This window comes from Passer domesticus, chromosome 5, assembly GCF_036417665.1.
Source record: "Passer domesticus isolate bPasDom1 chromosome 5, bPasDom1.hap1, whole genome shotgun sequence".
Taxonomy (NCBI): Eukaryota; Metazoa; Chordata; class Aves; order Passeriformes; family Passeridae; genus Passer; species Passer domesticus.
The window spans coordinates 28,483,235-28,495,856 of NC_087478.1; the positions used below are offsets into that span (position 1 = coordinate 28,483,235).

Sequence of the window (12,622 nt, forward strand, 5' to 3'; positions counted from 1 at the left end):
CTTCTCTGTCAGCTGTCATTAAATCCACTCTCACTTTTTTGATTTTTGGTGGCTTTGTTTTAACACCAGCAGAAGAAAAGAAGTGTGGAGGGAAGCCCTCAGCCCTGGGGGAATTAGCCACGAGGTTCCAGCAGCTGTCACTGCCTGGGCACTTCTACTCAAGTCTGGCAGAAACAACTCATCATCTGGTATGAGAGAACATAGATACCAGGAAGGAAACATCAATATCCACACATGTTCTGTCTTGAAACAAATACTAAATTCAGCTAAAGAACCATCTATCAGGCATCATTTTTTCTCAGCACTTATTATTGCTTATCCAAAACCAAGGATACGGCTCCATGAGCAACACTCCCTAATTGGGAGTAACCCCCTAAGCTGTTTTCCCAGTTATAAGCCATCTGTGTTCACTCTGTATTATCTAGTCAGAAGCTACATCTCTTGCTGTTGTTCTGAGCACTGAAAACAATTAAGTTACTCTCAGAACCTGTCCAAATGGAGCAACTCAGCTTTGAACCCCTCCAGCAAGAACCAAGTTCAACAAGTCCACTGACCTCAATCAGCTCAGACCCTGACCCAAAGACACCAAGACAGAATACAGCTGGCATATGTATATGAACTCAGAGACAAATTAGCATTTCCACCAAATTGGCCTGAAGAATAAGTGACAGTCTTCCAACCTCCATTGCCTCTAACTTCCACTCTTTCACTGGAATTTAACTACCCTGTCAATGAGACTCCAATGTACATTCTCTGTCCTTTGGTTCCTGGAATTTAGCCACTGTAAAAATAGTGTCATTTATTTTGAAAGTCACTTTAAATAACCTAGATGAAATTAGGAAAAAAATTTCAAAAGCAATTTTTATTTATGTTTTCTGATATTTTTTTTTCTGGTAGTTTGTCAAGAAAGTGGTATGTGTTCATGTTAGCTATAAATTGTATTATGTACTGGCATCAAATTAGCAACACTCAAAGCTAAGAGACTGATAATATTAATATTATCAATATTATCAAATATAATGTTAAGAATATCAAACAGGAAATTTCAGAGTAAACTTCAGTGTGCTGTACCAGAACTGCATCTTCATTCAAAGAAGTATCAATGCTCTGTGACAAGGTCAGTGTTCATATGTTCATTCACATTTCTTGACTTTTGTCAAGACTCCCAATAAAAACAACTTTGGAAGAAGTCATATGATGTGAGTGCTATCCCATTAACACCTGGATAGAGAATTCCTAACTCAATTTACAGGCATTACATTACAAAACCCTACTTCAGAGGATCAGGTTTTCAAATTCCTCCAACATGGTCAGAGATTCAAATAGCCTCAAATAGAAGCTTGAATGCCGCACATATCACATTCCCGAATTACCAATTACCCTGAGTCATCTAATATGCATGGAAATTCTGTGTAGCTGGTTTAAAAAAGTATTTGAATTCTTATTTCCTCTTAATTAGAATTAATCTACTTGAGTAAGTTAATAAGGTTTCATAAAAAGGGATGGTTTGTGTAACTTCTAACACAATTAAATATTAATAAACTCCTGTGGGAGCTAGATCAATGGAGTACAAAATGTCTTCCTGAGTTTTATCTTAAAACATGTCATTCTAACCAGTTATGTATTTCTCGACACTCTGTAAGAAGTTTTATACCACAGTAGAACAGTGATGAAACCACACAGAAAAATCTGAACATTTACAGAATAAAGAAGTGTGTGCATCTCATGCTCAATTTCAAGAATGGATTCTACCACAGACTGAAATAACTAACCATCACATATGGCATACACATACATAATCAATCTGAAATAATATATATATAGTCCATCTAGATAGTGACTAACCTGAAATTCCCCTTCTCTGGCCCTACTTGCAACAAAACCAGAATACTATAAAACCTAAACTTAATCATGTATCCAATCCTAAAAGACAAAACAAATCACCTTTTTCCATTTTTTCCTTTAATTCTTTTATTACTTTTTGTGAAATAACATTTCTAGGTGTCTGGGTTTCTTCATTTGTCATAACTAAGGAAGAACAATCATAAATCTGAACCTCCATTTCTAATCTCAATAGCGTAAGGTTGGTAGTACACTCGTCATGCGATAAAGGTGTTGGAGACCCTGGTCAAACACCGGGCAATTGTTCTTGAATTTCTAGCAGTTTGGTCTAAAACATAGAAAATGGAAGTCTACAGAAAATTTTGTAAGTAACTCTTTTTTTCTTTTTAAATTTTGAAAATAAATATCTGTGCTAAATAAAAATAACATAACTAAAATGAAACAAAATATCCCATATGAAATATTAAAACCTTTTGGTTATCAGTTCACCAGAACACTTCAGAGAAGTCTAAATTCCCTGACTCCTCAACCCAACTATTTAATGACCAGTTCTTTCACTGACATATTTACAGAAAGGTTCATATTATTAAGATCTCAAAGCATTCATTAGCAGGAGGCACAACAGTGAAACTTACATTGACATTCCTTGCAGCACTTGCCATCCACATAGGCCAGGGCAGAGTTAAGGGGACAGTCAGCAAGGGGGCAAACCAAAGCCTCGCACTGCACAGTGCCGTTCTAGGAGAACAAAAGGTGCTTAATTGTGGTTTTATTTAGCAATAGCAGAGATGTTCTCAAACACAGGAACTTGAAAATCTACTTTTAAATACAATGAACTTTCTAACGATGTCCAAAAAAAGATAGTTTAACGTGGGTCTTTTAATAACTACAAGAACAGAAACCGTGCCTTCAGAATGTCACACATACAATCCTTTAACATGAATGATGTGCTCTTTGAGATGATAATGATCAATTTTTTTTTAGAGGCAAATCTATTTGGAGGCAAAACATTCTGCCAATGAACAAAAAAACTTGGGATATTACTGTGAAATGACAACTGTACAGAATCATACTCTGCCTTCTGAATTTATGTTAGAATGTATTTCTAAAAGGTAGAAATATTATAGCCATGAGAAAAATCCAAGACAAAAATATGCAATGAATTTAACTCTAAATTCAAAGAATTTTATACATTTATCAGCCAGATTTGATGCCATAAAATACTAAAAGCAAAATGAATATCCATCCAGAAATATAAAGGTAAAAAAAATATTAAGCTTCAAAAGACCCATTTAGCCAATTATAGATAGCAGCAAATCAATCTAAGGTGCAGAACAGAAAACAACAACCTTTTCACTGGCTTCTAACGGCCTTTGGACTAAGCATTTAATGAGTTCAAGTGGAATTAAAGAGTTTTATATGAATGGGCAGCAATACAGACACCCTAGCTTTGTACCTGAAAGGATACTTGCAATCACATCTGGAGTTGTGATACCTTTGGGAATCTTCCATCCACCAAATCTTTTTCATTTGTAATATAACAAAGCTTGCATATGACCCTGACATTTTACTTTTTATTACTTATTGAGATGTAACCAAAGGCAACCAAAGGAAATTGGGCACAAGGGATCTATTAAATCATTTGCTAAGAAAAAGGCTGTGTTTATAGAGACAAAAAGCAAGGAATTAGAATTCCAGAGAAACTGTTTGCAACTCAGTGCAAGGGAATAACATGATATTTAAGTATATTCCCTAGCATCTGCATATGGTGACATGGAATACAGGAGCTACACATGCTAGTAATGCAGTAAATGTAGGAAAACATTTTTATTAATACTATTGCTTAGATTTAGAACAGATTTTAAAGTTCTTTGTTGTCAGTACCTAGCACACATCTGGAAGCTCTCAATAAAACTATTCAGAGGAAAGACTGGAGTTCCTGACTCTCCACTCAAGCCATAGCCATACCATGCAAGTGCAGTTCTTACAGCCGTCCGTCCAGGATTCAAACTCTCTGTAGGTCATGCCTTTCATTGTGCAGGTTCTTTCACAGTAGCACTGATCCAATTTGTTCATCCTCTGCTCAGCTTGAGACAACTGTATTTACAGTTCACAAAAATGTTTTGAATTTTTAAGTGGCTTCCACATTAGTAAAAACACAGTTCAAACAGTCCCCAGCACACAGATGAGAGAACACACTTAGGAAAACACAATCAGAGACAATAAATTATTGCTAAATACAACATGATGAAACCACCAGCTGTTCAGAGATGGAAATTGAGAAGTAAGACAAAATGCATTTAATTTTTCTTATCATCCTGACATCAGGGACATCATGAAATAAAATGAGCAGGTAGATGGGTACAGCTCCTCTTTTCTCATCTTCGTACGGGAGAACTGATCAAGAATCTTGTTCCACATAAAGTACTCGCAGACAGAGGGGCCAAATAAGCTCAGAACTGACATTAGCAATTTTTTCTGCTCTTCAGCCAAGGCATTTCTAACATTAGTGTATCAAAGCAGCTAGTGTAACAGCATTCCTGCAGATCTCTAAAGAACTGACATTTAAAATCACAGTAGTCTATTTTCACCAGCAGACATGAATGTTTTTGGTGTACTATTCTACAGGAAAGAAAGAATAAAGTCGTGGTTTGGATTCTTAGTTCCTTGTCTTACATGCATTTTGTCTGAACGTGCCTTTGGCAGCTCAGGTCTTGAAAAGTCTTGGAAAGTCTTGCTGTAATAAACACAGTTACCTATTTCATTCTGGGTTTATTGATTTATTAGCCTTATAGGTAGAGTTTGGACATCTATGAGCCCTTTCCTTGCTCGGGGATTTGGATGCTCTTTACTATTAAAATTCATGATTCTATAAAAATACTCAAAAACAAGAAAATACTCTGAACTGAGAATCTGTATGTATAAATTAGGAAGAAGTATTTAAAGATGTAAACATACCATGCAGGGATGTTCTGCTCACAGCCATGTGCACAACCCCCATACAAGCATGAATAATCTAAAAATACAGCAAGTAAAGACTGGCAATCCACATTTCTCCTATGACTCGAGTACTAGTAAACATTACCTTAGCTGATGTTTTTGCTAAAATGTCTTGCAGCTCCATAATTTTCTGCACAAGTCCATGGAAGTCATTACAAGTTGGGCATGCTGGAATAATACAATACATGTTAATAAATTAATTCACAATAGGTTAAATCATGCCAAAGTTGACAAACAATACACTTAAGGTTTTAAGAAACCTTGTAGGACAGAAAGAAGGTAAAAAGCACACCTTACATTTTATGATATAAGAATTAATAGACTTACTGCGATTAAGATCTGGGCACTGAGAAATAAATCCTTGAGGCATGACAAGTAATTGCACATCTTGCATTACACCCTATGTGTTAGTGGAGAGAAAACAAAAGGATACATTATTTTTACCTGTCAAAATTATGGTTTTTTCATTCACCATGTAAAACATTAAAGCCCACAAAGAAAACTACCTGATTAAAAAAAACCAACAAGTTATGAATAAACAGCTTCGTGTCTGGACCCAATTCAGTGATAGAAGAATAAGGAGAAATAAAAATAGATAGATGTACAGGCATACTGAACAATTTTTAAAGACATAAGATTAAATGTCAAGATATAATTATGTGGCAAGAGTTTGGTGGGTTTGAATTCATTGTTATTTTTAGTTAGTCACTGCAGAAAAGCTTGCAAATGACCTTTAAAAAGTAATTTGAAAACAGCTGCAGTTTCAGTTACTTAGAAATACTCTTTTAAATAAAATGCAAATTTTTTACAAGCTGTAACTCTTAAATAGATTTGAAGAGTAAAGAAACTAGAGTCAAGAAAAATACGCTAATGCAACCCCTTAATGAGTTTGTGCTGGTTATGGCTGGAGTAGAGTTAATTTTCTTCACAGAAAAGTAGCTGGCATGAGGTCGTGTTTTGGACTTGTGCTGGAAACACAGTGCTGATAACACTGGGATGTTACAGAAATTACACAGCAGCAAGCCCTTTTCTGTTTCTCCTACCACCCCACCAGTGAGGCTGGGGATGCCCAAGGAGTTGGGAGAGACACAGCCAGGACAGCTGCCCCAGCTGACCAAAGAAGGGGTCATATCCAAGACCACAGGGCATCATGCACAGCATTTAAAGCTGGGGCAAAAAGAAGGAAGCAGGGAATGCTTGGAGTGGTGGCATTTGCCTTCCCCAGTAACCATGACAGAGCCCTGCTTCCCTGGGGATGGATGAACACCTGCTCACCCTTGGAAAGTGGTGAATCAATTCCTTATTTTTCTTTGCTTGTGTGGCTTTGCTTTACCTATTAAACTCTGTCTCAAACCACAAATTTCTAGCTTTTACCATTCCAGTTTTCTCCCCCATCCCACCAGGGAGGGAAGTGAGCAAGTGGCTAGGTGGTGCCAGCTGGAGTTAAACCACAACAAATTCTGATGGTGATCCTTCCATAAAGCTTGCAAAATGCTGAGAAACTACATGTCTGTTACACAGCTTCAGAGCTGCATGTTGTTAAAAACTCAGGGAGATTTCCGCCTGAAATCCAACTATGACATCTGGAAAGGGATGGTTTCACCCACAAGAATAGACCCCCTGCTTGCTGGCAGATTTTACATGCTTAGTTAAGATATAATTAGTAGCCAGTATGCTGTTCTCCAATAGCAAAGGCCAAAAAGCAATTTCAAAGCAATCCAAGAGCTGTGTTATGATTACAGAAGCACAAACTGATTGAGCACAAACTGATGACCTCCTGAGATCATCTACTCCAACTTCCCTGCTCAAGCAGGATCAGCTACAGCAGATTGCCTAGGACTGTGTCCAAACAGCTTCTGACTATCTCCATAGTCATCTTTCTTTGACAAGCCTCACAGTAGAATTTTCTCATGTTCAGACAGAATTTCAGGTTTTGCCATTGCTTCTTAGCCTGTCAGTGGGCCCTAGTGAGAAAAGTCTGGATCCCTTATCTTCATTCCCCTCACATATTTATCCACATTGATGAGATCCTCCTGAGCCTTCTCTTCTCCAGGCTGAACAATTCCAAATCTCTCAGCCTCTCATCATATGAAAGATGATTCAATCCCTTTAATAACTTTATTTCACTCTTTATCTTTCAGGGAATGCATACCTTAAAATAACCATGTGCAGTATTCCTCTGTCCCAGCCAAAAGGTTGTACCCAAAGGTAAGTCCATGAAAGGCTTCTCCACAACTCTTTCATAAATTCTAAAAAGAAGGAGAAAATAGAATCCCAAGTTGTTATCATTTAATTTACTCAGAGCTCAAATATTCCAAATGCGACAATTTCTTATAAAACAACACTCTTTACTTACTTATTGCAGTCCACATGTAAAATCAAGTGAGAGGCACTGATTGCTAAGGAAAGTCTGTGCCATTTATCATCTGCCAAAATGTATGGGAACACTTCTGTGTGGGAGCGATGACTGCCTGAACGATAATGCAACCTGATTTCATTTCGATGACCGCTGCTTTCCAGCTCCAGGTACCTGTACCATAAATGTATCATCATGTCATGAACCATTCTTTTCAGCACAGCAACATTTTACATAAGACATCTTATCATCATCATGCAAGAACTATTTTAAAAAAGGAAGAAAAACAAGCAGATACAGAGGCAAAAGTAGAACCTTTACAGATTTCCACTGCATCTCACTTCTCAGCAACAAATAACAGCAGGTTCACACTTTCATGTAACTACACAAGATTCCAAGCCAAATACGTTTTCCTCTAACAAAACAATTTTCCATAACATGATCTGAATTACATTATTATAAATAATTGCCTTATACAATGAAAGCACAACAGGATTACTCTGAAGGCCTGAATGCACAAAAGACAACTCCAAGTTCTGCAATAGGGACATCATTAGTAATTACCAAGGGAAAGTAAAGACTGAGACTGAACACTGCTCTGTTTGCTTTTATATGTACTGTTACATCATCTTTCATTTTCTAAAATTTCTCCAAATATATATAAAATCAAGAAATGCTAAGTCTTCAAAACAATTTACATATGTGTACATATTTGCTTTGTTAAATCAGTATGTGTATTTGCAGGGTGGGTGTACACACACATATATAAACATCTACATATGTATACACATATATATGTAAATGTATACACATATATATGTAAATATGGATATATGATATATATAGCAAAAAGCCAGCAGTGCAGCTGTGCTAAAGTGAAGCTGTGCTAAGTGAATCTAGCAGATTGAGAACACAAGCTTTGAGGGTGAAATTCCAACCGTTCAATTTAAAAAGCACTCCATAACCAAACTGAGTTCTTAGACAGGCTGTCTCTCACATGTTGGACATCTTCTGGGAAAAAGCCTGACTAACCGCTTGTATTTCTAAAGTACCGAGTTTCTCATTTTAAAATTCCCCAAGAAAATTATTTTTACACAGGAAAGAGAAACAGAAAGAGAGATTATCTAATAATCATATGTAACCTAAAGCTAAAAGCAAGGAGAATAATGGATGGGGTGTGATACACAAGAGCTGAAAGAATGGACAATTCATTTTTGTCTATTTTGTGGCTACATCTGCAATCAGACATGGCAGTGGCTTGTAAGCTGAGTGCACATGTATTCTTGGGTGATGTCATTTACTTTAACAGATTATCTATATTAATGAATAGAAAAGACAATGGTTGTGGTTTTGAAGAGTAAAAATGAGACCAAACCAAAACTATCTTGCACAATCATCATCCCTAGAAGAAGGCTGGGCTTACTGCACATCCCTGCTTCCTTCAGGGTGTTCCACAGTGGAACATACCTAGCAACAGCACAAAATCACCTAATTTTTTTGCAAAACCAGCAAAGGACAATTTCTTCTTCCTCCCCAGTATTAAGAAAGCAGTTAACTAGAGTCAGATATAAATTTTATAATCAATTTACCTCCTCATGGCCCAAAAATAATTTTCACATTGGCAAGAAGTGGAAACTAATTGAAGGCCTGGCTGGAAAAATTGCACAATAGTGGCAGGACATCAATCAACTTAATAACCTCCTTCATAACTCAAGCTTCAAGGATAAAAATAGGGTTAGTCTCAACCCAAAAGAGAAGGGGAACATAGAGAACTTGACTCCTCCAGCAACTTTTAAGTGTCTCCACCCAGCTGCAGAAAATAAATGGAAAACAAAAGGCATGGATATGTTGAAGCATTACCTCCTGGTAGAACTAAGAGCTCTCCTTCATTCCAAGTCAGTAGCAGAACTGATGGCAGAACTGATGGCAGGCAGGCAGGCAACAAGCTACACTATTAGACATACAGTCACTACAGAAGGTATAAAACAAACACTTGTGTTGCCCTTATGCATGTATGATAATGAAACCTCTACAGATGAATCATGGATTTTCCAATAAAAAGAAGACATTGCTGTATAAATTTCATGAATTAAGAACTGCTGAGAGAGGATGCTGACAATCGATGATGCTTGGAAATTATCACAAGGAAATTTTCCTACACAATAAGCAAGGAAATTTTCCTACACAAACTCTCAGAAACTGTGGACATTTGTGGTTTTGTTTTAATGGTGATTAACACACTGTTTTGACATTCACAGACAATATCTTTTGTTCTTCCTTTTGGTAAACTAACAAATATAACTACCTTTGAAATGAGAAAGCATGCATCAAAATGAAAAAGAAAATAACAGCCATTAGGAGAATTATTAGGAGAATCATTTATGGTTTATTAATAATCTGTAGAGGCAGCAGCAAAACACAATTAGAAAAGCAAGTGAAATGACAGCCAAAGCAATACTGCTTTTAGCTTGAACAAATGCCATGATGCTGAAATACTGAAGTGAAAGTTAATAATTTCCACTCAATTTTTTACAAAATACTGTGCTTGCTATTCCCCTTTTCTACATTTGTTTAACTGCCTGGACTTACACAGCTCTGTCTCAGCCTCTTGAGTTTCAGGAGATAGGACAAGACTCAGCACTGACAAACATATCTGGGTGAAAATGCAAAGTCTGCCCACAGTGAGGCTTCTTGTTCCATCTGTGAGGCTGTAACACTTGGGTGCATGGTTCCCAAAGGTTTGGAGGAGTCTTTCAGAAAATATGCTAAGCATTAACAAAAAGACCTGGATTTTAGAAATTCATGTCTGGTGACAAAAACACTCTATACTTCTCTGTACACTCAAGATTACTAATCAGTTGAGAGAAAAAGGAGGTTGCTTTTAACTCCTGAAGACCTTGCTCCCAAAAGAAAGTAACTGCATTATACTGCAGTCTTCTCCTAGCCAAGAATCTCATTACTGAAAAACTTCAGGGGAACCTCATCAGCTGAATCACCAGTTCCTTGTCCACATAAGCCTTGCCCAGCCCAGTCATCACAGTGAGAGCAGCAGCCAAAGATATCGCATTTTAAATATTACTGATGCTTCTCCCAATAGCTCCAAGGTCTTCTGTGCTGCAGAAGGCAAATGACTGCTGGAGTGAAAAATAAACCACAATGAGAAACCCAACACAACAGCAGAACCTGCACCTCTCTTTCTAACATCCATAATCTCTGTGGTTGTTTAATCAATACCTACTGATTTTAAGTTCCCCCAAAAAAGCCACACCCACTTTGGGTGAAACTTGGGATTTAACTTCATAGGGAGATATGTTCTTAGGTTTTTCTGTGTTCAACATGCAGAGAAGAAAATGCCAACCTGGAAATAAAGGTTGCTACGTCTTTGTAGATCACTCTCTATGTGCACAATCATTGCAAAGGCAACAGCCAAGGCCACAGCATCAGATCAGCTGCTCTGCTTGGAAACCAGCCAGCCAGCGATCCCTAATATGCTGACTATGGATGAGCCTGTCTTTGTAAGAGGAAGAAATTTGTTTCAAATGCCCTGGAGGAATCTAAGACAGAAAATAGTGATGCTTGCTCTGCTGCTCAGCACTGATCTATTGTAACTTCTAGGTAGGAGCTGGGAGTGAGCAGATCTGCTCAGCTGTGGAGTTCTAATGGCCATCCACGGGGCACACAGTCCCACCAGCCCAGGCAGGACCTGCTCCTCAGGAGGCGACAGACTAGCACAAGGGAGACTCTGGAAGCAAAAGTCAGGAGGTACAGCAAAAAATTAGAGATTTAGGGAGTGAAACACCAGATGGTCTCAGTGCACACAGCAGCAGTCTTTGAGAAGAGGGAGGTATGGACATTACAGCTAACAGGCAGTGTTGGCAATGCCAGGTCTTTGAGAGCTCACTTGTTCATTTGGCATCCTTTCTCACACAACAAATTCACATAGTTACTCCACACTACTAATAATTTCAACTTCCATTTACAGCATGTAGACAAATATTTCAGAAGCTAAAGGCAAAATATCATGTCTCCTGCTTATGAATTTATTACAGGGTGGTGGGTTTTTTAACTTTTCCTACACACATTTATAGGTATAATGCTAAAATATTTCTTCATGGCTCTTTGACCTACACTGAAAATAAAGGCAAATCAAACATGTGAGGCTGTTCAAATCCTTTCCATCACTGTGCCACTCAGTGTCTGTACCCAATTCAAACTAATAAAGCAGGTGGGGAAAAAAAATGTATGTAAAGAAGATATTGTTCTTATCAACTCCTTGCAGCCCCTCATCTGATTTCAGTGGGATGGCTGTGGTCTGGAAGCCTTTAAAGTGGAGACCCTGCCTCTCACCTGAGAGACCTCTTTGCTTACCTCCCAGATTTTGAGGTCAATCAAATCAGAGAGCCAAAATCTTGCCTTACCCCCACTGCAGTCTACATAGCTTCTGCTTGGTTTAGTGCTATGATCCAAGAGCCCATGGCCATCACAAGAGCAACATCCTCCCATCCAATGTTACTGCTGATGACAAGGCATGGCTCCCAGCTGGCCTTTCCACAATTCTTATGGGAGCTTAGAAGGAGCCAGAAGCAGAAACTGAGATCTCACCAAGCTCTTCAAAGCACTCCAAGGAAAGCTGTCCTTGCAAAAGGTACTGGCTTGGTCTTGGAAAAATTCAGTGCCAATATTACAGCACATTTCCCATGCCATTCCTATTTGAACCATGGATATGAAATCAAATTCCCAAATTTAAGAAATAATTCTGAAACACTAATTCATGTATTTGAGCAATTGCTCTCATTCCTCTCATCTCTCTCACTAACTCCATTTATCAATATATATTCCATTTTGTTCTCACTAATATATAGTCCTCATAATCTTGCCTGCCTGAAGCTTCCTCTTCTACTAAAAATCAACAAGGGAACAACTTTCTCAACTCAAACACTGTAAAAAGAAATGGCTAAACCCCATGCCTCTCACTCCCTTTTCTTGACAAAGTTTCTCCAAGGAGAGCAAGAGGACTGCAAATACAATAAAGGACTTTCTAGTAGATGTATTTGTAAAAGAAAAAGGCAGTTTCAACCTAACTGTTTCCATTTCCTACCCCAAAAGAATACAGATTTCTCCATTATTTGTTTGCTCATAGAAAGCCTTATAAACAACATGGGAAGAATAACAAAATCTGTCAAAATTCACATTTCAGCTATTTCAGTGGGGGTTTTCAACGTCATAGGAAGGAATAAATCTTCCATCTCTTATTCAAGAAGGCCTAGTTACTAGTCTCAATTCAATAGATGTTCTCAAACTATTCACCCTGGATTAGCTGGCACTGCAATGATTTACACTGGACAGGCTGGCCTCACTTGTTTTAACAGAAAGTTATGGAACAGTTAGGTGCACAAACTACAGGAACTTACACCTTCCTTCCAA

At 37.8% G+C, this 12,622-nt stretch overlaps 1 protein-coding gene across 2 annotated transcripts in view; it reads right to left on the bottom strand.

Moving 5' to 3' along the window:
• Positions 1-12,622, bottom strand: part of NELL2 (neural EGFL like 2) — a 132,633-nt gene that overhangs the window by 96,794 nt on the left and 23,217 nt on the right. For both annotated transcript variants that reach the window (XM_064422490.1, XM_064422491.1), the window contains exons 4-9: positions 7,199-7,372; positions 6,995-7,091; positions 5,170-5,242; positions 4,928-5,010; positions 3,811-3,939; positions 2,478-2,580 (exon numbers count right to left, since the gene is read on the bottom strand). In XM_064422490.1, the coding sequence (XP_064278560.1) occupies positions 2,478-2,580; positions 3,811-3,939; positions 4,928-5,010; positions 5,170-5,242; positions 6,995-7,091; positions 7,199-7,372 (659 nt within the window). The remainder of the gene's footprint in view (positions 1-2,477; positions 2,581-3,810; positions 3,940-4,927; positions 5,011-5,169; positions 5,243-6,994; positions 7,092-7,198; positions 7,373-12,622) is intronic.